Raw genomic sequence first — 23,539 nt, 5'->3', positions numbered from 1 at the left:
TGAGAATGGAAGTCCAGTTGGATGAGATGGAGGAAGGGAATAGGGGACCTAAAGTGGTTCCAATGAAATTAGAACGTATCCACGGAGTTTTGCAGCTAAGGGGAGTAGGAAGACAGGGTATTAGGCTTGGAGCAAGTGTGGTGTACTTTTTTAAATGTAGTGTTTTTGAGTGTGTTCTGTATTTATAGAACACATGCGGGTAGCTATCTATTCTCGTGCAACAGCAGTTTCTTGAGACATACATTTCTCAGCACTTTCTCTCACACTGAGTATTCACATTAGAAAAATTGTATTTCATATACAAAACAGGGTATTCTAACTAGTTTTACTTTTTGTAATACTTCATTACAAAGAGGTATGGAAACAATGGAGACATTTTTGAGATAGAAGAAACCCAACCAACTCTCTTCACTGGTGATAATCACTCCTTTTCTCACAGGAAATAACTATACTATAGGCTATTTATATGTACTGATGACTGCTGTCTGCCACCCTAGGATGGTGGGTACTGCTGTCCCCACTACCACGTAAGGATATTCATATTTGGAATGGATTGGTTGTCTCTCCCAAGTTCAAACAGCTTATATGTAGGAGATCAAACACTGAAAACCTAGCTTTCTGATTCTAAAAGTTTTGCGTTGAGGATCAATCAGAAAACTGTTAATTATTTCATCTTTAAAAATCCCTTCTATTGTTGCACATTGTGCATTTTCTGTTGTATATTGCAAGCTGATTCCCTTTGCACTTTTTCTAGAGGGATATTCAATTGATAAAATGTCTTGAATCATAAAATACCACTCCTTTCTTATCTAGATACACTGTTTATTTCCTGCTTTGTTAATTATTCTGGGCAGCAAAAGGATGTGTACTGAGACTGGAAGGCTGCCGAAACCAGGGAAACTTCCTGCTCAGCAGGCTCTCAGGGACTGCCTGAGCTTATTATATCTCTTTTACTCTAGTGTCCATTCTGTCTTCTGATTTTTTATGTTTCTTTTAAATATAGGACACAACATAATCATATTAAAATGCAATCCTGTGTTTCTATTCCCATGGGAGGCTTAAAAACTAGAATTTAAGTATTATTTACACATTCTTCTGAGTAAAGGTAATCTGATGTTGACAGCTTGCTTTGTATCATTTCTTTCTTTTTTAAGATTTTAGTTATTTATTTATGATTTTATTAATTTTAGTCTTCTCTCTCTTCTTTTTAATAAGGCCGGCTAATGGTTTATCTATCTTATTATTTCTTTCAAAGAACCAACTCCTGGTTTTCTGATCTGTTCCACAGTTCCTCTGGTCTCAATTTCGTTGAGTTCTGCTCAAATCTTTATTAACTCTCTTCTTCTGCTGGGTGTAGGATCCATTTGCTGTTTTTTCTCTAGCTCCTTTAGGTGTAAGGTTAGCTTTTGTATTTGAGTTCTTTCCAGTTTTTGAATGGATGCTTGTATTGCGATGTATTTCCCCCTCAGGACGGCTTTTGCTGCATCCCGAAAGATTTTGTTTTTTTTTTAATAAATTAATTTTTATTGGTGTTCAATTTACCAACATACAGAAAAACACCCAGTGCTCATCCCGTCAAGTGCCCCCCTCAGTGCCCGTCACCCATTCACCCCCACCCCCCGCCCTCCTCCCCTTCCACCACCCCTAGTTCGTTTCCCAGAGTTAGGAGTCTTTATGTTCTGTCTCCCTTTCTGATATTTCCCACACATTTCTTCTCCCTTCCCTTCTATTCCCTTTCACTATTATTTATATTCCCAAAAAAAGAATGAGAACAAAGAGTTAAAAATAGACCTGCCCTACAACCCAGCAATTGCACTGTTGGGGATTTACTCCAAAGACTCAGATGCAATGAAACGCTGGGACACCTGCACCTCGATGTTTCTAGCAGCAATGTCTACAATAGCCAAACTGTGGAAGGAGCATCGGTGTCCCTCGAAAGATGAATGGATAAAGAAGATGTAGTTTATGTATACAATGGAATATTACTCAGCCATTAGAAAGGACAAATACCCACCATTTGCTTCAACGTGGATGGAACTGGATGGTATTATGCCGAGTGCAGTAAGTCAATCGGAGAAGGACAAACAAAATCCCCAGCAGTGCAATTGCTGGGTCGTAGGGCAGGTCTATTTTTAACTCTTTGAGGAACCTCCACACAGTTTTCCAGAGTGGCTGCACCAGTTCACATTCCCACCAACAGTGTAAGAGGGTTCCCTTTTCTCCGCATCCTCTCCAACATTTGTTGTTTCCTGCCTTGTTAATTTTCCCCATTCTCACTGGTGTGAGGTGGTATCTCATTGTGGTTTTGATTTGTATTTCCCTGATGGCCAGTGATGCGGAGCATTTTCTCATGTGCGTGTTGGCCATATCCCTGTCTTCCTCTGTGAGATTTCTGTTCATGTCTTTTGCCCATTTCATGATTGGATTGTTTGTTTCTTTGGTGTTGAGTTTGATAAGTTCTTTATAGATCTTGGAAACTAGTCCTTTATCTGATACGTCATTTGCAAATATCTTCTCCCATTCTGTAGGTTGTCTTTTAGTTTTGTTGACTGTATCATTTGCTGTGCAAAAGCTTCTTATCTTGATGAAGTCCCAATAGTTCATTTTTGCTTTTGTTTCTTTTGCCTTTGTGGATGTATCTTGCAAGAAGTTACTGTGGCCAAGTTCAAAAAGGGTGTTGCCTGTGTTCTCCTCTAGGATTTTGATGGAATCTTGTCTCACGTTTAGATCTTTCATCCATTTTGAGTTTATCTTTGTGTATGGTGCAAGAGAGTGGTCTAGTTTCATTCTTCTGCATGTGGATGTCCAATTTAAATTCCAGTTAGTTAACATACAGTGCAACACTAGTTTCAGGTGCAGAATTTAGTGATTCAACACTTCTATACAACACCACAAGTGTCCTCCTTCATCCCCATCAGCTATTTCACTCATCTCCTTCCTCTCTCCCCCAGCAACCCTCTGGAGGGTTCATAGCTAAGAGTCTTTTTCCTGGTTTGCCTCTATTTCCCCCAACTGTTTTAATTTGCTTTGCTTCTTAAATTCCACCCAAAAATGAAATCACATGGCATTTGTCCTTCTCTGACTTATTCACTTAGCATAATACACCCTACCTCTATCCAGTTAATTGCAAATGGCAAGACTTAATTCCTTCTGATGGGCTAAGTAATACTCCATTGCATATACATACTACAACTTTTTAATACATTTTTAGTTTATGGTCATTTGGACTCTCTCCATAGTTTGACTATTGTTAATAATGCTACTATGAATATCACGGTGCATAACCCTTCAAATTAGTATTTTTGTATCCTTTGGGTAAATACCTAGTAGTGCAACCTATGAAATGTGAGAAGATATTTGCAAGTGACAAATTAAATAAAGGATTAGTATCCAAAATCTATAAAGAACTTATCAAATTCAACACCAAAAAAACCCCAAATAATCCAATTAGCAATAGGCAGAAGACATGAATAGACATTTCTCCAAAGACATACAGATGGCTAACAGACACATGAAAAGATGCTCAGTATCACTCATCATCAGGGAAATACACATCAAATACACAATAAGATATCACCTCCCACCAGTCAGAGTGGCTAAAATTAACATCACAGGAAACAACAGGTGTTATCAAGGATGCAGAGAAATGGAAATCCTCTGCATTGTTGATGGGAATACAAACTGGTGTGGCCACTCTGGAAAACAGTATGGAGGTTCCTTAAAAGTTAAAAATATAACTGCCCTAGGATCCAGCAATTGCACTACTAGGTATTCACCCACAGAATACAAAAATACTAATTCAAAGGGATATGTGCACCCAAATCTTATTAGCAGCATTATTTACAATATCCAAACTAAGGAAACAGCCCAAGTATCCAACAATAGATGAATGGATGAACAAGATGTGACATATACACACACACAGATGTATATGCCCACATACATACAGCGGAATGTTACTCAAAAAATAAGATGAAATCATGCCATTTGCAACAACATGGATAGAGCTAAAGAGATTATGCTAAGAAAAATAAGTCAGTCAGAAAAAGACAAATACCATATGATTTCACTTATATGTGGAATTTAAGAAACAAAACAAAGTCCAAAGGTAAAAGAGAGAGAGAGGGGGAGAGAAACAAGAAACAGACTCTTAACTACAGAGAACACACTGCCTTTGCCAGAGAGGATGTGGTGGGAAGATGGGTCAGATAGATGATGCGGATGATGGAGGGCACTTGTGATGACCACCAGGTGTTTTATGGAAGTATTGAATCATTATATTGTCCACCTGAAAAAAATATTACACTGTACCTTAACAAACTTGACTTAAAATAAAAACTTAAAAATGAAAAATTATTATGTTATTTTTTTCTTTCCCTGTAGTCACCTCTACCACATGGAAGCAGACAATGACACAGGAATTTCAGAGTTTCTTCTTCTGGGATTATCAGAGGAGCCAGAACTACAGCTCCTCCTATTTGGGATGTTCCTCTCCATGTACCTGATCACTGTCTTTGGAAACCTGCTCATCATTCTGGCTGTCAGGTCAGACCCCCACCTCCACACCCCCATGTACTTCTTCCTCGCCAACCTGTCCTTTGTAGACATCTGTTTCACCTCCACCACTGTCCCAAAGATGCTGCTGAACATACAGACTCAGGGCAAAGTCATCACCTATGCAGGTTGTGTCACACAGATATACTTTTTTCTACTCTTTGCAGACTGGGATGACTTTCTCCTGGCTGTGATGGCCTATGACCGTTTTTTGGCTATCTGTCACCCCTTGCGCTATACAGTCATCATGGATCCATGGCTCTGTGGACTGCTGGTTCTGGTGTCATGGATCATGAGTACCCTGAATTCCTTGTTACAGAGCTTAATGGTGTTGCGGCTGTCCTTCTGTGCAGAGGTGGAAATCCCCCATTTTTTCTGTGAACTCAATCAGGTGGTTGGACATGCCTGTTCTGACACCTCTTTAAATAACATAGTGATATATTTTGCAGCTGTGCTGCTGGGTGGGGCTCCCCTGGCTGGTATCATATACTCTTACTCTAAGATAGTTTCCTCAATACTTAGGATCTCAGCAGCTCAGGGCAAATATAAAGCATTTTCCACCTGTGCATCTCACCTCTCAGTTGTCTCCTTATTTTATGGTACAAGCCTAGGAGTGTACCTGAGTTCTGCTGCTAACCACAGCTCTCACGAAAGTGCAGTAGCCTCGGTGATGTACACGGTGGTCACACCCATGCTGAACCCCTTCATCTACAGCCTAAGGAACAGAGACATAAAGAGGGCTCTGAAAAGAATAACTGGGGTTCCAGTAATGTAAGGGCCAATCATCAGGGGGCTGAAGAAGTGCCCATGATTGCAGGGCTCACAGCCTCAGAGCCAGGAACTGCCATTCTATGATTATATTGTGGAAGTAGAATCTGTTCCTACTACTTATTTCCTGGAATGTCCATCTTTTTGAATTCAACTTCTCCATACATTTAAGTCACTCATGTTATTAGATTTCTGCCTTGTCTGATTCATATACAGATAGTTTCCCCTTTGATCTATTTCATCCATTCCGATGTTTTCCTTTGGATCACAAATGCCTAGAAATTTCTGTATCTTACCTGAGACACGTTGGATTTCTTAAAACTAATTTCATTTCAAATGAATTATCTCATGCCATGTAAATTTTCCCTGTATTTCCCAAAAGAATAATCATGGGTTGTATTCTTCATATGGAAAAAAACTCCATTTGGCCACTAAGGCTTTCACATGACTTTATTTAGAGGAGATACAAAACCTCAGTTTTCAAGAGTTTGTCGATCTTTTTCCATCACTACCTTCACTACTGTTCCTGTTAATGTGGACTCTATCATTGTTCTGTTTATATCTCAGGCTACTTACATGGATACTCAGGCTAAGAAAGCCTGGGCACCCTCCTGTATATGTGTGCTTGTGGACATTCCCACAGATGGTTCCCTCACCAGAGCCTCTGCTGTGGCTGCTCCTGCCCTTGGGTTCTTACTGTGATTGCATGACACACCTCAGCAACACCCATCAGAGAACTCTAGCTACACCAGGTTTATTACTCACAGGTCTGGAGTGCACAGGGATGCCCAAAGGCCATTCAGGGACGTCTCAGGGCGGGTATAGAGAGGCATTGAGAGGTAGAGAGAGAGAATGCCACTGAGGGATCAACCTTTATCAGGGACCATGGGCAGAGTGGTTAGGGGTTTGTGGTTCATGTTATATTGGAGATTTTTATATGATTAGAATGTGGATGCTGAAGAGGAAATCAGGGTCACTTGTGCATTGGTATCAAGGTTACCCAGGGCTTTCTGAAGAGGTACTTCATGGCTGGGGCAGCCTGAGGGTTTATCTGGTAATTGTGTCCCACACCTGATACTGTGTTTACTCATTATGGTTGTCTCTGAACTGGATGCCTCAGAAATCAAAAGCTTAACGCCAGGCACTTATAGTCTCTTCAATAAATGAGGTTGGAAAAACTGGAAAGCCACATGCAGAAGAATGAAACTGGACCACTTTCTTACAACATACACAAAAACAAACTCAAAAATGGATGAAATACCTAAAGTTGGAACAGGAATCCATCAATATCCTAGAGATGAACACAAGCAGAAACCTCTTTGACCTCAGCCACAGCAACTTCTTGCTAAACATATCTCCAAAGGCAAGGGAAACAAAAGTAAAAATGAACTATTGGACTTCATCAAGATAAAAAGCTTTTGCACAGCAAAGGAAACAATCAACAAAACTAAAAGTGAAGCTACAGGATGGGAGAAGATATTTGCAAATAAAAGGCTAGTCTCCAAAATCTATAAAGAACTTATCAAACTCGGTGCCCAAAAAAACAAGCAATCCAATCACAAAATGAGCAGAAGACATGAACAGATATTTCTCCAAAGAAGACATACAAATGGCCAACAGACACATGAAAAAAATGCTCCACATCACTCAGGATCAGGAAAATACAAATCAAAACCACAATGAGATACCACCCTACACCAATAGCTAAATGGCTAAAACACAATTACTAAAACAAACTGCTCAGGAAGCAACACATGTTGGCAAGGATGCGGAGAATGGGGAATGCTCTTATACTGTTGGTGGGAATGCAAGCTGGTACAGACACCCTGGAAAAAAGTATGGTGGTTCCTCAAAAAGTTAAAAAGTAGAGCTACCTACGATCCAGCAATTGCACTACTAGGTATTTATCCAAAGGTTACAAATGTAGTGACTCAAAGGGGCACATGCACCCCAATAGTTGTAGCAGCAATGTTCACAATAGCCAAACTATGGAAATGGCCCAGATGTCCGCTGACAGACAGATGAATGGATAAAGAAGGTGTGGTATATATATACACATACACAATGGAATATTACTTAGTCATCAGAAAGAATGAAATCTTGCCATTTGCAATGACACGGATGGTATTATGCTAAGCAAAATAAGTCAGTCAGAGAAAGATAAATATTTGATTTCACTCACATGTGGAATTTAAGAAACAAAACAGATGAACATAGGGGAAAGGGAAAGAAAAATAAAAAGATGAAAATAGAGGGGGAGGTAAACCATAAGAGTTGCTGAACTCTAAGAAACAAACTGAGGGTTGCTAGAGAGGAGGTGGGTGGATAATTGCATAATGGGCATTAAGGAGGGCACGTGATGTGATGAGTACTAGATATTACATGCAACTGATGAATTACTAAATTCTGTCCCTGAAACTTATAATACAATACAGCTTGACTAAATTGAATTTAAATAAAAAATTAAAAAAATAAGTGAATCTTGTAAGAAAAGAATTTTGAAATGCAAGGAAATTAACTTTTTCCTCTTGAGAAAACATTCCAGTGTAGTGGTTGTGCCGTGTGTGTGTGTGTGTGTGTGTGTGTGTGTGTGTGTCTTATATACATTTTTCTTTCAAATAAGAATGCTCGCCACCTGTGTACACACAGATGATCTATGATTTCATCTTTTATGTTGAAAGGAAACTTGAGGGGAAGTTGGAGAAATTAGCACTGAAAAGAATGAGTGATGGAATCAACATGAAACAAAAGGATGCAGAAATGTAGACACAAAATTGTAAATTAAAGTGAGTGACCTTAATTTTGATCATGAGTCCCTTTCCTAAGTCCCTGCCTCAAAGGCCTCAGAGTCAGATCACACACACATTTACGCCATGAGGAATTCACTGTACCAGCTGATGGCACAGAATTTCTCCAAATCAATTTATTTTCTACTTAATGTGGGTTCCTAGTTTGATTGATTGATTGATTGATTGATTGATTGGTTTTTCCTTCAAGATTTTACTTAAATTCAAATTAGTTCAAATATAGTACAATATTACTGTCAGAGGTAGAATTTAGTGATTTATCAGTTGCATACACTACTCCGTGCTCATCACATCACGTGCCCTCCTTAAAACCCATCACCCAGTTACCCCATCTCCCACCCACCTCCTCTCCAGCAACCCTCAGTCTGTTTTCTATTGTTAAGAGTCTCTTATGGTTTCCCTCTCTCTCTGTTTTTATATTTTTAATTTCTCCTTCCCTTCTCCTATGTTCATGTTTTGTTTCTTACATTCCACACACTAGTGAAATCGCACGGTATTTGCAACCACGTAGATGGAACTAGAGTGTATTATACTTGGTGTGGGTTCTTTAAATATAAATGCCCTTCCCCAAGGGAAGCTGATGAATGAATTTAAAGGCTTAAATTCCATTTTCTCAAATAATTTTATTGAGTATGTCCATATGAGATTCCTCCAGCTGCTGTAAAATATCTCCACCCTACTTGCTTAAAACAAATACACACATGTTTTTAGGGTTCTGGAGTTAGAAGCTTGAAAAAAGTCTCATAAGGCTAATAGCAAGATGTCTGCAGGGTTGAGCTCCTTCCAGAGGCTCTAGGGAGAATCAGTTTCCTTTCCAATTCCAGTCTCTTTTGCTGGTCACCTGTGTTCCACGGCTAAAGATTTTTCCTCCACATTCAGACCCAGGAGGGCAGCATTTTCAAAGTCTAACACCGACTCTTTTGTCTCCTTCATCAACATTTGGAAGACCATTGTGATTACCATAGTCCCACCTGGACAATCATGGCTAATCTTTTTATGTTATTGATAGCTGAATAGCAATCCTATTCAATCTACTACCTTAACCCTTCTTTAATATAACAAATGACACCTTAAAGGAACTAGGGATTATAATGTGGGAGGGCCCATATTTGGGAGGATCTTCTTCAGTTTACTACTACAAAAGTTTTTTCCTATGTGTATTATTTTGATCACTTATGAAAGCAATAAATACAGACTTCACACAGCCTGAAGAATGAGAACATACACACTTCCTTCAAAATTCCATGCAATGACAATATTTGGTGCAGAATACCTAAAACCACCTACACCATCTCTAACAAAGGATCACAGCCTGACTAATTGAAGAATAGTCCACACATCAACATCTCCCAGGAGCTTGTTAGAAATGCAGACTCTCTGGGTCACCCAGGACCTGTGATTAAATTCTGTATTTGTAGTGGGATCCATGTGGATTCACAGGTATATTTATGCTGGTCTAGGTGGGTTTTTCACATTTTATGGCTGACGTTTGTGGAAAAATAATAATATTTTGGGGATGCTTTCCTTTGGATTGTAGTAATTCAGCAGCATCCCTTCAAAGATTGTGAGTTGTAACCTGAAGAAATTCATTTCTTGTTGAGAATCACTGCCTCAGAGCTTGAGAACTAGACACATCCTGATATAATGACACTCATGGCCCACCATATACTCATATATTAAATGTGGACAGATCACTAGATAACATCAAAGACCATTTCTAAAATGTAGAGGGAGGTCATAAATGTAATTCCTCAGGGAGAAGATGCTTACAAAAATTAAATCAAATAATCTCTATGAGATATGAAATTCAAGTTATAGTACATAAACAGATCTAAAGACATTTGTTAAAATAAATTACCATTTTATAATAAAGCTATAAATCACAGCTCTTAAACTATGTAGAGTAAAAATTCCTAATTGTAAGGGAAAATGTGTTTTGAAGCTAATGTGTGTTGTGGCCAAGGTTAATTATCAGAATAACACACTTCTCCACCTAACTGAAAAGAAGAATGGACCCTGTTGGAAATAGCAGGGCTGGGTCTTCACCACATGTCAATGCTTTGAAGATAAAGACACCTAATCCAGGTAGGATCCTAGAGCATAGACATGAAGAAAACTGTAAGTCAGAGCCAAGATAAGGTGCTAGGAGATTCACACATCAGGAAGGGGCCAAGTTCAGGGAAAACAAGTAAAACAAACAAAGAACTGGATTCACTTGACCTCTAACCCAGTCTTTTGGGTACCAAGACTCATTAGGAAAACATTTGTCACAAATGCTAAGGAATGGGAAATGAACAGTATTAACATCATCCATTTCCTATCTCCTTCCTGCTCAGAAATCCCTTCCCCCTACATGATCACAGGAGAGCTAGGCGTCCTGCCAGTTGTGTGGTTCAGGGTCACCAGGTCTTCTACACAAATGTGCATGTCCTCCAAACTGTCCCAGTGACTCTGAAGGTAGCCCACATAGAGTCACTTGTTCAAGTCATCAGAAATAAACTGGAATAACAGATGATCGTGACCACTCTTCTTATTTGTCACATCATATGCTACAAATTAAAAAGGGGAGGCAGCCCACAGAGCACCTGGGTGGCTGAGTCAATGAAGCATCTGCCTTTGGTTCAGATCATGATCTAAGGGTACTGAAATCAAGCTCCCAGAAGGGTTCCCTGATCAACAGGGAGTCTGCTTCTCCCTCTCTCTCTGGCCCTCCCTCCATTCATGCTCTCTCTCTCTCTCTCTCTCTCTCTCTCTCTATATATATATATATATATATATATATATATATATATATCAAATAAAATCTTTTTTAGAAAAGCAGCACATGCTTTACCTGCCTCAAGTCTGTTCACTTGGATTATTGTATCTGTCAGCTCTTGCTATAAACAAGCTGTCCTTGGCAAGTGGGATACCATCCTGATGCGGGGTAGCTGAATACAGTTGTCAAGAAAGAATTCTAAAGACCTTTTATGATTCAAAAAGATGCTTTAGAGACAGGACCTGTGGGCAGAAAGAGCTACACCGTGATTGTGAGAAGTCACTTATTCTATACTTTTAAGTTAGTGGAGGGATGGAGAAAAGACTACCCCAAGATTGCTAGAACTCATACAGCAATTTGGCAGTGTGGCAGGATACAAAATCAATGCCCCGAAATAAGTGGAATTTCTATACACTAACAATGAGACTGACGAAAGAGAAATTAAGGAGTCAATCCCACTTACAATTGCACCCAAAAGCATAAGATACCTAGGAATAAACCTAACCAAAGAGGTAAAGGATCTATACCCTAAAAACTACAGAACACTTCTGAAAGAAATTGAGGAAGACACAAAGAGATGGAAAAATATTCCATGCTTATGGATTGGAAGAATCAATATTGTGAATATGTCAATGTCACCCAAGGCAACGTACACATTTAATGCAATCCCTATCAAAGTACCATGGACTTTCTTTAGAGAGTTAGAACAAATCATCTTAAGATTTGTGTGGAATCAGAGAAGACCCCACATAGCCATGGGAATATTAAAAAAGAAAACCATAGATGGGGGCATCACAGTGCCAGATTTCAGGTTGTACTACAAAGCTGTGGTCATCAAGACAATATCATGGACTTCCTTCAGAGACTTGGAACAAATCATCTTAAGATTTGTGTGGAATGAGAAAATTCTCGAATAGCTAGGGGAATACCGAAAAAGAAAACCAGAGCCAGGGGGCATCACCATGCCAGTTTTCAGGTTGTACTACAAAGCTGTGGTCATCAAGACAGTGTGGTACTGGCACAAAAACAGACACATAGATCAATGGAACAGAATAGAGAACCCAGAAATGGGCCCTAAACTCTATGTTCAACTAATATTCAACAAACGAGGAAAGACTATCTACTGGTAAAAAGACAGTCTCTTCAATAAATGGTGCTGGGAACATTGGACAGCCACATACAGAAGAATGAAATTAGACTATTTTCTTACACCATACACAAAGATAAAGTCAAAATGGATGAAAGATCTAAATGTGAGACAAGAATCTATCAAAATCCTAGAGGAGACCACAGGCAACACCCTTTTTGAACTTGGCCACGCAGCTTCTTGCAGGATACATCCATGAAGGCAAGAGAAACAAAAGCAAAAATGAATTATTGGGACTTCATCAAGATAACTTAAGTTTCTTTTTTTTATAATAAATTTATTTTTTATTGGTGTTCAATTTGCCAACATACAGAATAACACCCAGTGCTCATCCTGTCAAGCGCCCCTGCTAAGTGCCCGCCACCCAGTCACCCCCACCCCCCGCCCTCCTCCCCTTCCACCACCCCTAGTTCGTTTCCCAGAGTTAGGAGTCTCTCATGTTCTGTCTCCCTTTCTGATATTTCCTACCCATTTCTTCTCCCTTCCCCTCTATTCCCTTTCACTATTATTTACATTCCCCAAATGAATGAGACCATATGATGTTTGTCCTTCTCCGATTGACTTACTTCACTCAGCATAATACCCTCCAGTTCCATCCACGTCGAAGCAAATGGCGGGTATTTGTCATTTCTAATGGCTGAGTAATATTCCATTGTATACATAAACCACATCCTCTTTATCCATTCATCTTTCGATGGACACCGAGGCTCCTTCCACAGTTTGGCTATTGTGGACATTGCTGCTATAAACATCGGGGTCCAGGTGTCCCGGCATTTTATTGCATCTGTATCTTTGGGGTATTTCCCCAGCAGTGCAATTGCTGGGTCATAGGATAGCTCTATTTTTAACTCTTTGAGGAACCTCCACTAAGTGTGGGTTCTTTAAATGCAAATTGCTCTGCTCCAAGGGAAGCTAATGAGTGGATTGATAGGCTTAAACTCAGTTTCCTCATATAATCTAATTGACTATGTCCATATGAGATTCTTCCTGGAGCTGTAAAATATCCTCATACTAGTCGCTTAAAACAAACACAAACCTGTTCTTATAGTTCTGGAATAAGAAGCTTGATATCTGTAGCTTTGGGTTCCCTCTAGAGGCTCAAGGAAGAATCTGTTTCCTTTCCAATTCCAGTGTTTGTGGCTGGCAGCTGCATTCCTCAGCTTATGGCTCTTCTTCCACTTTCAGAGCCAGCAGGGCAGCATTTTCAAAATCTCTCTGACACCAACTCTTTTGTCTCCCTCCTCAAGATTCCAAAGACCATTGTGATTACATTCATCCCACAATGAAGAAATGATTCATCTGCGATGAAAAAAGAAATGGTTTTCCATGTACAATCATCTTTTTATCTTAATGGTAGCTGATTAGGCACCCTGTATAATCTGCTACCGTAACTGTTCTTTGCTATAACAAATAACATGTTAAGGCTCTGGGGATTAGGGTGTGGACATATTTTGGAAGGTCTTCTTCTGCCTACTACAAAGGGTTTTATTTGGTCATTAGTGTGTTATTTGGTCACTTTTTATAAATAAATTTGCCAACATATAGAATAACAACCAGTGCTCATCCCGTCAAGTGCCCACCTCAGTGCCCGTCACCCAGTCACCCCCACCCCCCTCCTACCTCCCCTTCCACCACCCCTATTTCGTTTCCCACAGTTAGGAGTCTTTCATGTTGTCTCTCTTTCTGATATTTCCCACTAATTTTTGATAAAAGCAATAAACACAGACTTTACACAGCCTCAAGAATGAGTGAATACACTATTCCTTCAAAATTTCAGCAATGACAATATTTGGTGTAGAAGACCTAAAACTACCTATACCTATCTCTAATACATGATCACAACCCTGTTAATTGAGGATTAGTCCACAACCAGATGCTGGTCTAGGTAGGTTTCTCACCTTTTATGGCTGACATTTGAAGAGTGCTTTCCTTTGGGTTGTAGTTGTTCAGCAACATTCAATCAACATTGCCAGACATCCCCAGGGGTAAATTCATTTCTGGTTGAGAACCACTGCCCCAGAGCTTGAGAACTAGACACATCCTGACAGATTGACACTTAGTGACCACCACCTACTTAGATACTTAAGGCGAACAGATCACTAGACAGCACCAAGCATCATTTCTACAATGTACGATGGAGTTCATAACTGTAGAATCTCAGGGAGAAGATGTTTATAAAAATTAAATCAAATAATCCCTGTGAGATGTGACACTCATGTTATAGTACATAAAAAGATCTAAACACATCTGTTAATAATCATCAACCATGGTATAACAAGGGACTAAAGGACAGCTTTTAACTTGTGGTAAAGTAAGAAATTCCTCATTGTAATGGCCAACATGTCTTGAAGCCAATGTGTGCAGTACCCAAGGTTTATTATTAGAATTAACTTCCTTCTCTGCCTTATTGAAAAGAAGACTAAAATCTGTATGAAGATAGCAGGGCTGGGTCCTCACCACATGTCAATATTTTGAAGATAACGAAACCTAATCCAGGCAGAATCTAGAGCACAGACGTGAAGAAAACTGTAAGTCAGAGTGAAGATAAGGTGCTAGAAGATTCACACATCAAGAAGAGGGTCCACTCTGGATTCTCTATTCTGTTCCATTGATCTTTGTGTCTATTTTTGTGCCAGTACCACACTGTCTTGATGACCACAGCTTTGTAGTACAACCTGAAATCTGGCATTGTTATGCCCCCAGATATGGTTTTCTTTTTTAATATTCCCCTGGCTATTCAGGGTATTTTCTGATTCCACACAAATCTTAAAATAATTTGTTCCAACTCTGAAGAAAGTCCATGGTATTTTGATAGGGATTGCATTAAATGTATACATTGCCCTGGTTAACATTGACATTTTCACTATATTAAATATTCCAATCCATGAGCATGGAATATTTTTCCATCTCTTTGTGTCTTCCTCAATTTCTTTCAGAAGTGTTCTGTAGTTTTTAGGGTATAGATCCTTTACCTCTTTGGTTAGGTTTATTCCTAGGTATCTTATGCTTTTGGGTGCAATTGTAAGTGGGATTGACTCCTTCATTTCTCTTTCGTCAGTCTCATTGTTAGTGTATAGAAATTCCACTGATTTCTGGGCATTGATTTTGTATCCTGCCACACTGCCAAATTGCTGTATGAGTTCTAGCAATCTTGGGGTGGAGGCTTTTGGGTTTTCTATGTAGAGTATCATGTCATCAGTGAAGAGGGAGAGTTTGACTTCTTCTTTGCCAACTTGAATGCCTTTGATGTCTTTTTGTTGTCTGATTGCTGAGGCTAGGACTTCCAGTACTATGTTGAATAGCAGTGGTGAGAGTGGACATCCCTGTCTTGTTCCTGATCTTAGGGGAAAAGCTCCCAGTGCTTCCCCATTGAGAATGATATTTGCTGTGGGTGGAAGGGGAGGTGGTTGTGGGGTGGGGGTGACTGGGTGACGGGCACTGAGGTGGGCACTTGAAGGGATGAGCACTGGGTGTTATTCTATATGTTGGCAAATTGAACACCAATAAAAAATAAATTTAGGAAAAAAAGAAGGGGGCAAGTTCAAGGAAAATGAGTAAAACAATCAAACACACAAACAAACAAAAGAACTGGATTCACTTGACCTCTAACCTAGTCTTTTGGGAACTGAAGTTGATTAGGAAAACACTTTTTTTTCCTAGAGGGCTTTTCCACTTGGGAATCATGTGCTTAGCGATTGGAGTCCAAGAGGGAAATGTGTCTAATGAGCAGACAGGGAGGTGTAAATACCTCCTCATCTCTAGTCCCTCAGCCCCTGCAACCTTTGATGGGAAGGGCCATGCTTCTTGTCTGTTTATTCCAAGTCCTGATTCTTGCTGGGGGCTGATGCTTCACTCCTTCCTGCTGCCTTGGCTTACGACAGAGCTTGAGTCCATATCATCTGCTGTCCAGGGAGGAAGTCAGACTTCTACAAGGTGACCTTCCTGTCAAACACTGCAGTCAGGTGAGTCCAACCCCCCAGTGGACTGTGGATGACAGGGTCAGAGAGAATGGAAGCCAAGAACATGGACCCATCATCATCTGAGATCCAATCCAACTTAGCCCAGAACCAGTGATCACTGTGTTCTTCATTTGCTTGATTAGGTAATTAAAGTATTAATTCAGTGCTAATGTCAATTTCACGGAGTGACTGCTACTCACACTTTGATGGTATTTCATAGCCTTCATCATTAAATTGCTATTATAGCAATGCTACAAAAAGTATATTGAGATTGTTAAATTCAGTGTGTGGTTCTAATTGGGTGTCATTTTGTCCCCTAGGGCTCATTGATCACTGTCTGGAGCCACCTTTGCCTATCATGCCTATCATGGAGAGGGGTGGGTGGAGGCCAGGGATGCTCTAAATACCCTACCACACACAGGACACACCCCACTCCAGGGCAGGCTCTGGCCAGAATGTCCTTGGTGCAAAGACAGAGAAACCATGAATTAAAGACTGCCAGTATTTGGAACACAGCTGCCTTCAACCTTGTAATGCTTATTTTCTGCCAGAAAAATTCACTATAACACTTTGGCCACCAGTTTAAAAGTTCTAATCACAAAGAATATAACAGCTCTATTAAGTTTTTTTTCCCCAGACTGCTAGTGATAGAGATGTTTCTTGTTGTTTTCTTGAACTATCTTTCAGTTTTACCAAACTTTATATATTTATGACCATTCTGATTGGCTTTTATTATTATATGCTAACATATTACTCCCCTCCACCATCTTTTTTTTAAATAATACATTTATTTTTTATTGGTGTTCAATTTGCCAACATACAGAATAACACCCAGTGCTCATCCCGTCAAGTACCCCCCTCAGTGCCCGTCACCCATTCACCCCCACCCCCTGCCCTCCTCCCCTTCCACCACCCCTAGCTCGTTTCCCAGAGTTAGGAGTCTCTCATGTTCTGTCTCCCTTTCTGATATTTCCTTTTTTTTAAATTTTTTTAATTTTTATTTATTTATGATAGTCACAGAGAGAGAGAGAGAGAGAGAGAGAGAGAGAGGCAGAGACATAGGCAGAGGGAGAAGCAGGCTCCATGCACCGGGAGCCTGATGTGGGATTCGGTCCCGGGTCTCCAGGATCGCGCCCTGGGCCAAAGGCAAGCGCCAAACCGCTGCGCCACCCAGGGATCCCTCCCTTTCTGATATTTCCTACCCATTTCTTCTCCCTTCCCTTCTATTCCCTTTCACTATTATTTATATTCCCCAAATGAATGAGAACATATAATATTTTTCCTTCTCCGATTGACTCATTTCACTCAGCATAATACCCTCCAGTTCCATCCAAGTTGAAGCAAATGGTGGTATTCGTCATTTCTAATGGCTGAGTAATATTCCATTGTATACATAAAGCACATCTTCTTTATCCATTCATATTTCCACAGGCTCCTTCCACAGTTTGGCTATTGTGGACATTGCTGCTATAAACATCGGGGTGCAGGTGTCCCGGCGTTTCATTGCATCTGCATCTTTGGGGTAAATCCCCAGCAGTGCAATTGCTGGGTCGTAGGGCAGGTTAACAGCATTTCAAATGATTTCGTCAGATCATTACTTCTCAGTTGACTTTTGGAATATACTTTGACCAAAAAATTCTAAATTTTATTTAAATATACCCATCTTCTTACCTCTGAGCTTTTTACTTTATTTAACTGATGCTTCCCACCTGTAATTTTGTATGTAGTTTTCCTGATATTCTACTATATTGTATGGTTAAACTTACACTGGATTCATAATCGTCCTGAATTTTGTAAAATGCCTGAGAAAGAGGACCAATTTCATAGTCTTCTAGGTAGATGTCCCTTTATGCTAGCATTTATTTAGCAATTCAACCTTTCCCAACAAAATTGAAATACAATCTTGCCATGTGGTAAATGTCCTTATACATGGAGATCTAATTCTTGACTTACTTCACAAATACAAAATGAGCATCTGCCATGGGCCAGAACATTCTAGGAACATTACATGTTGTATTCTTTCATGATTAGGCCTTTACCAGTTGAATTATTAATCCAGGTTGATATCACTAATTATTGCTATTTTACATCTATTTCAGTTCGTTTTGACTTTTCATAGAATTTGGCTTATGACAGTTATTTTGAAACTACTCATTCCAATCTGGTTTGGTGATACCTTGATTCTTTTCATTCTATAACTTTTCATATTCTTATATCTTTTTATACTAAACATATTCAGATGACTTGGTGAAAAAACAAAAATGAACAAAGAAGGTGAGATCCTTGCTCTTTTGGATGTTGCATTGCAGCAGCTAGGATGGAGTACGATGAAATAAATGTGTGTAACCATATGGCATCATCATAAGAAGCAAGTAATTCAGCATAAAAGATAGAGTGTGATAATGTGGGCATGATTACAAAGCATGGACTGGGGAGGCCTTTGCATGTTGGATGAAATGCAGAATGAGGATTAGAGTGTGCTCAGTGGGTCTATCAAAGGAGAGATCAATATCCAAATCACAAGAATATCATGGAAAAGACACAACATAAAAGAAGGGAGGAAGGGGCTAACCTCATTCCCCATCAGACCACATAGAAATGAATCTGCCAAACAATGATGCAGGAGGGGCAGGAAAAGTAAGTCTTCTATGCTTGAAATAAAAATGCCCCCTTTTGTTCTGTTGTGTATATTTCCTTTTGTCAAGTGTTGGTGTATCCTTTGCTCATTGTCTAGAATTTATAATAAAAGTATATATGAGTTAGTATTCACACTTATTTATATCTTTATTGATATAGTTTTGTGTAAATATATCATAAAGATATCCCTAACTATCTTTTGAACAAGTTTATTCTCTTCCCTTGTTTTTGCTGGGCATCAGGGGATGTAATCAGAAGTGGAAAGTTGCCAGAACCAAGGGGGATTATTCTTCTACAATCCATCTCTCAGGGACACCTGAGTGTAATAGGTTATTCTTCTCATTTTTCATTTCATTCCCACCTTCATCTCACTCTGTGTCTCTTTTTTTATTGATTCGATTTCTATGTTTGCGTAAATCACAGCAGAAAATGGCCATCCCAAATGGAGCCCCCAATTTATTTGTCCATGGGAGGTGTAAGAATTGGCATTTCTGGGAGCCATTTCTGCACATTGCAGGGGAAGGATCACTGATCTGGCCTATTTGAGTAGGATACATTCCTGACATCACCAGGATAAAAGGGGCTAAGAAAGACGGGAATAACACAACCCAGGAGGCCACAGTATCCTGCAGATGTGTGACTTGTAGGGTGTCAACAGTCCTCACAGTACAGTGCCAGGATTCATAAATCCCATGGTGACACAATCCAGGGGCCAGAACTCAATCAAAGGACGCCACTAAGAATGGAGTCAGGATCAATACCTGGGATGTCTTTGCAACATGATGAACACAGTGGGAGAGGAAATGTGAACAGGGAAGTCCCCTGTGCCTTGAGGCTTCAGAGGTAGCAGAGAGGCCACTTTCCTCCTCAGCATGTCTGACAGTGTCTCTCGTCAGTCTCCCTCCTGCTTATTTCCCTTGTAACACTGGCTGTGCTTCTTCAACCTGAACATTGGAGACAACTATCTTCCTCAGAGCCTTCACACAGGCGATTCTCTCTGCAGGCACACATGTCCACATATAGTCTTATATCTACCTCTCTGTCTTAATTGAGGTCTGTGTTCCAATGTCACCTCATTTGCAGAATTTTTCTAAATACCCACAAAAAATACAATGTCTGATTGGCTCTCTGCTTCATCCTTGTTTTCCTTTTCTTCCTACCACCCTTCACCATCTCCAAGATTATATGACTCTCTTATTTCCTTATACATTCTGTCTCCATTCACTGCAGGGACTTTTGTCCTTTAGCACCCTATGTTCCTTGTGTACATAGTGCCTGAAACCTGATCATCAGTCAATTTATATTCCTGAAATACTTGAAAAATTTCTCAATAAAATTATAAAATATATGACTTCTTAGGAAAGAGGATGGCGAAAAAAAACTATATTAGACATGACACAGAGGATCCTCTAAAGAGGAACATATCCATGAACAACATATTAAAATGAATTCCTGGACTGCAAATTTAAAACAGTAACATTTCGGGGATCCCTGGGTGGCTCAGCGGTTTAGCACCTGCCTTTGGACCAGGGCGTGATCCTGGAGTCCCAGGATTGAGTCCCACATCGGACTTCCTGCATGGAGCCTGCTTCTCCCTCTGCCTATGTCTCTGCCTCTCTCTCTCTCTCTCTCTCTCTCTCTCTCTCTCTGTCTCTCATGAATGAATAAATAAAATCTTTAAATAAATAAATAAATAAATAAATAAATAAATAAATAAATCAGTAACATTTCAAATATGTGAGTAATACAAGTGTGTGTGAAAATAAGTAATGTTATTTCCCTTTTTCCCAGAAGTCACCTCCACCACATGAAACCAGGAAATGATACGCAAATTTCAGAATTTCTTCTTCTGGGATTATCAGAGGAACCAGAACTTCAGCCCCTCATCTTTGGCTTTTTCCTCTCCATGTACCTCATCACTGTGTTTGGAAACCTGCTCATCATCCTGGCTGTCAGCTCTGATTCCCACCTCCACACCCCAATGTACTTCTTCCTGGCCAACCTGTCCTTTGTGGATATCTGTTTCACCTCCACCACCGTCCCCAAGATGCTATGGAATATCCAGACTCAGAGCAAAGTTATCACCTATGCAGGCTGCATCACACAGATTTACTTTCTCATAGTCTTTTCTGTGTTGGATGTGTTTCTCCTGAGCATGATGGCTTATGACCGGTATGTGGCCATCTGTCACCCCCTGCAATACACAGTCATCATGAACCCTCGGGTCTGTGGACTGCTGGTTCTGGTGTCCTGGATCATCTGTGTCCTGCAGTCCTTGTTACAAACCTCGATGGTGTTGCGGCTGTCCTTCTGTGCAGTGGTCGAAATCCCCCACTTTTCCTGTGAACTTAATCAGATGATCCAAGTTGCCTGTTCTGACACCTTCCTTAATAACTTGATGGTGTATTTTGCAGCTGTCCTGCTGGTTGGTGGTTCCCTTGCTGGGATACTTTACTCTTACTCTAGGATAGTTTCCTCCATACTTGGGATCTCATCAGCTCAGGGCAAGTATAAAGCATTCTCCACCTGTGCATCTCACCTCTCAGTTGTCTGCTTATTTTTTTGTACGAGCCTAGGAGTATACCTTAGCTCTGCTGTTTCCCAGAGCTCCCACTCAACTGCAGTGGCCTCGGTGATGTACACAGTGGTCACACCTATGCTAAACCCCTTCATCTACAGCCTGAGGAACAAAGACATAAAGAGGGCTCTGAAAAGAACCCTTGGGATTCCAGTGATGTAAGTGCCAGTTGTTCTGAGGCTGAAGAAATGCCCATGATTGGAGGGCTCACAGCCTCAGGGCCAGGAACTGGTCTACTTGGATCAGACTATGTAAGTAGAATCTCCTCCTTCTACACACATTTAAGGAAATCACTATGTCTGTATCTCAAATAGGACAAGTTGAATTCTTAAAACTAATTACATTTCAAATGATTTATATCATGCCAAGTTAATTTTCCCTAGATATCTCAAGAGAATAATCATGAGATGTATTCTTCATATGGAAGAAACTCTACTTGGCCACTAAGCCCTTAACATATCTTCATTGTAAAGGAGAAGATGAAACTTTAGTTTTCACCTTGAGTCTGCCGATCTTTTTCCATCACTATCTTCATGCCTCTTCCAGACAATGTGGACTCTTACACTGTTCCCTTTACATCTCAGGCTACTGACAGGGATGCTTAGGCTGGGAAAGCTGGGGCACTCCCCTAAGCCCATGTGCTTATGGACATTCCCACAGATGCTTCCCTGGCCTCTGCTTTGGCTGCACCAGCTCTTGGGCTCTTATCGTGATTGCAAGATATGCCTCATCAACACCCATCAGAGATCACTAACAACACTTGTTTTATTAATCACAGGTCCTGGAGGGCACATGGGATGCCCAAAGGCCAACTGGGGAGGTCTCAGAGTGGGAGAAGGCATTGAGAGAGGGAGAGAGAGCACCACTGAGGGATCTGCCTTTATTGGGGTCCATGGCCAGTTTGGTTAGGGGTTTGTGCATTCACACATTATTGGAGAATTCTATATGAATTGAATTCAGCTGCTGTAGCATAAAAGCAGAGTCCCTCATGAGTCAGTAACAAGGTTACTGAGGGCTTTCTGAAGAGGTGTCTCATGGCTGGACAGCCTGAGGGCTTCTCTGGTGATTGTGTCCCACACCTGACAGTGTGTTTATTCAATATGGTTGTCTTTGAACTGGATGCCTTGGATCAAAAGCGTAATGTCAGGCACTTACTCTACAAACATGCTCTTGTGTTTCTTAACTGGTCTCCTTCGTTTACTCTGTGATTCACCTAGATGTCCAGAAAGCCTACCATAGTCCCTGCAAACACTGATTAGCAAGTATGTATCTCCAAGTGGAATCTACGGGGAGACAAATCTGAGTAAACAGATGGACCTGGTATGTTATGGACCTGGTATGTTCTTAGTGTCAGGATGACCATAAACCTGACAAAGCAAAATTTCCAAATACTCATTTTGTTACTACACAAAATATTTCATTTTTCTTTTTCCTTTTTTTTTTTCTTACATCAGAGTTCATGCTATGCATCTACTGGTTGAAGCATGGAAGATTGGTTCCACAACTGAGGAAGTTTATTCATTGAGGTGAAGGGTTGGTTAGTTCATTAATGTTTTATCACTGAATTATCTTCCTGTTTCTATAGAAAATTCACATGGTTACATGAGTCTTTCTATTGTTCATGAAATAATTCCTTTCCTAATATTTGTCACAAATGCTAAGGAATAGCAAATGAACAGTATCAGCATCATCCATTTCCTTTCTCCTTCCTGCTCAGAAATCCCTTCCCCCTACAGGATCACAGGAAAGCTGGACGTCCTCCAGTTGTGTGGTTAAGGGTCACCAGGTCTTCTGCACAAATGTGCATGTCCTTCAAACTGTCTCAGTGACTCTGAAGGTAGCCCATGTCACTTGTTCATAAAGCCATCAGAAATAAACGTGGATAACATGATCACAACTGCGCTCCTCATTTGTCACATCATATGCCACAAATTTTAAAAAAAAAAAAGGGAGCACATGGGGCACCTGGGTGGCTCAGACAATGAAGCCTCTGCTCAGGTCATGGTCTAAGCATTCTGGGATCAAGCTTCAAATCTTGCTCCCTGCTCATCAGGGAGTCTCTTTCTCCCTATAACTCTGTCCATCCCCTCTGCTGTGCTCTCTCTCTCTCTCTTTCTCTCTCTTTCTGTGTGCTAAATAAATAAAATCTTTAAAAAAAAAAGAAGCACAGGTTCTAACTGTCTTAGGTCTGTTTGCTTGGATTATTGCATCAGTCAGCTCTTGTATAACAGGCTATCCTTGTCAAATGGGATATCATACTGATGCAGGGTGGCTGAATGCAATGGTCAAGAAAGAATTCTTAAGACATTTTATGATGCATTTTATGTGCAT

At 40.3% G+C, this 23,539-nt stretch overlaps 2 protein-coding genes across 2 annotated transcripts; both read left to right on the top strand.

Annotated features, from left to right (window-relative positions):
* Positions 1 to 4,495: 4,495 nt before the first annotated feature.
* Positions 4,496 to 6,024, top strand: LOC121495066 (olfactory receptor 7A10-like). Its single transcript, XM_041762361.1, has 3 exons — positions 4,496 to 4,850; positions 5,136 to 5,320; positions 5,890 to 6,024. Exons 1-3 carry the CDS (start codon positions 4,496 to 4,498, stop codon positions 6,022 to 6,024), a joined length of 675 nt encoding a protein of 224 aa, XP_041618295.1.
* A 14,413-nt stretch (positions 6,025 to 20,437) lies between these two features.
* Positions 20,438 to 23,309, top strand: LOC121495357 (olfactory receptor-like protein OLF4; the record flags this gene model as incomplete). Its single annotated transcript, XM_041762697.1, has 2 exons — positions 20,438 to 21,342; positions 23,294 to 23,309. Coding segments are annotated over exons 1-2 (921 nt in total), but the record flags the coding sequence as incomplete, so codon positions are not given.
* Positions 23,310 to 23,539: the final 230 nt, after the last annotated feature.

Source organism: Vulpes lagopus, chromosome 7, assembly GCF_018345385.1.
Source record: "Vulpes lagopus strain Blue_001 chromosome 7, ASM1834538v1, whole genome shotgun sequence".
NCBI lineage: Eukaryota > Metazoa > Chordata > Mammalia > Carnivora > Canidae > Vulpes > Vulpes lagopus.
This window is presented reverse-complemented; position numbering and strand designations above follow the sequence as displayed.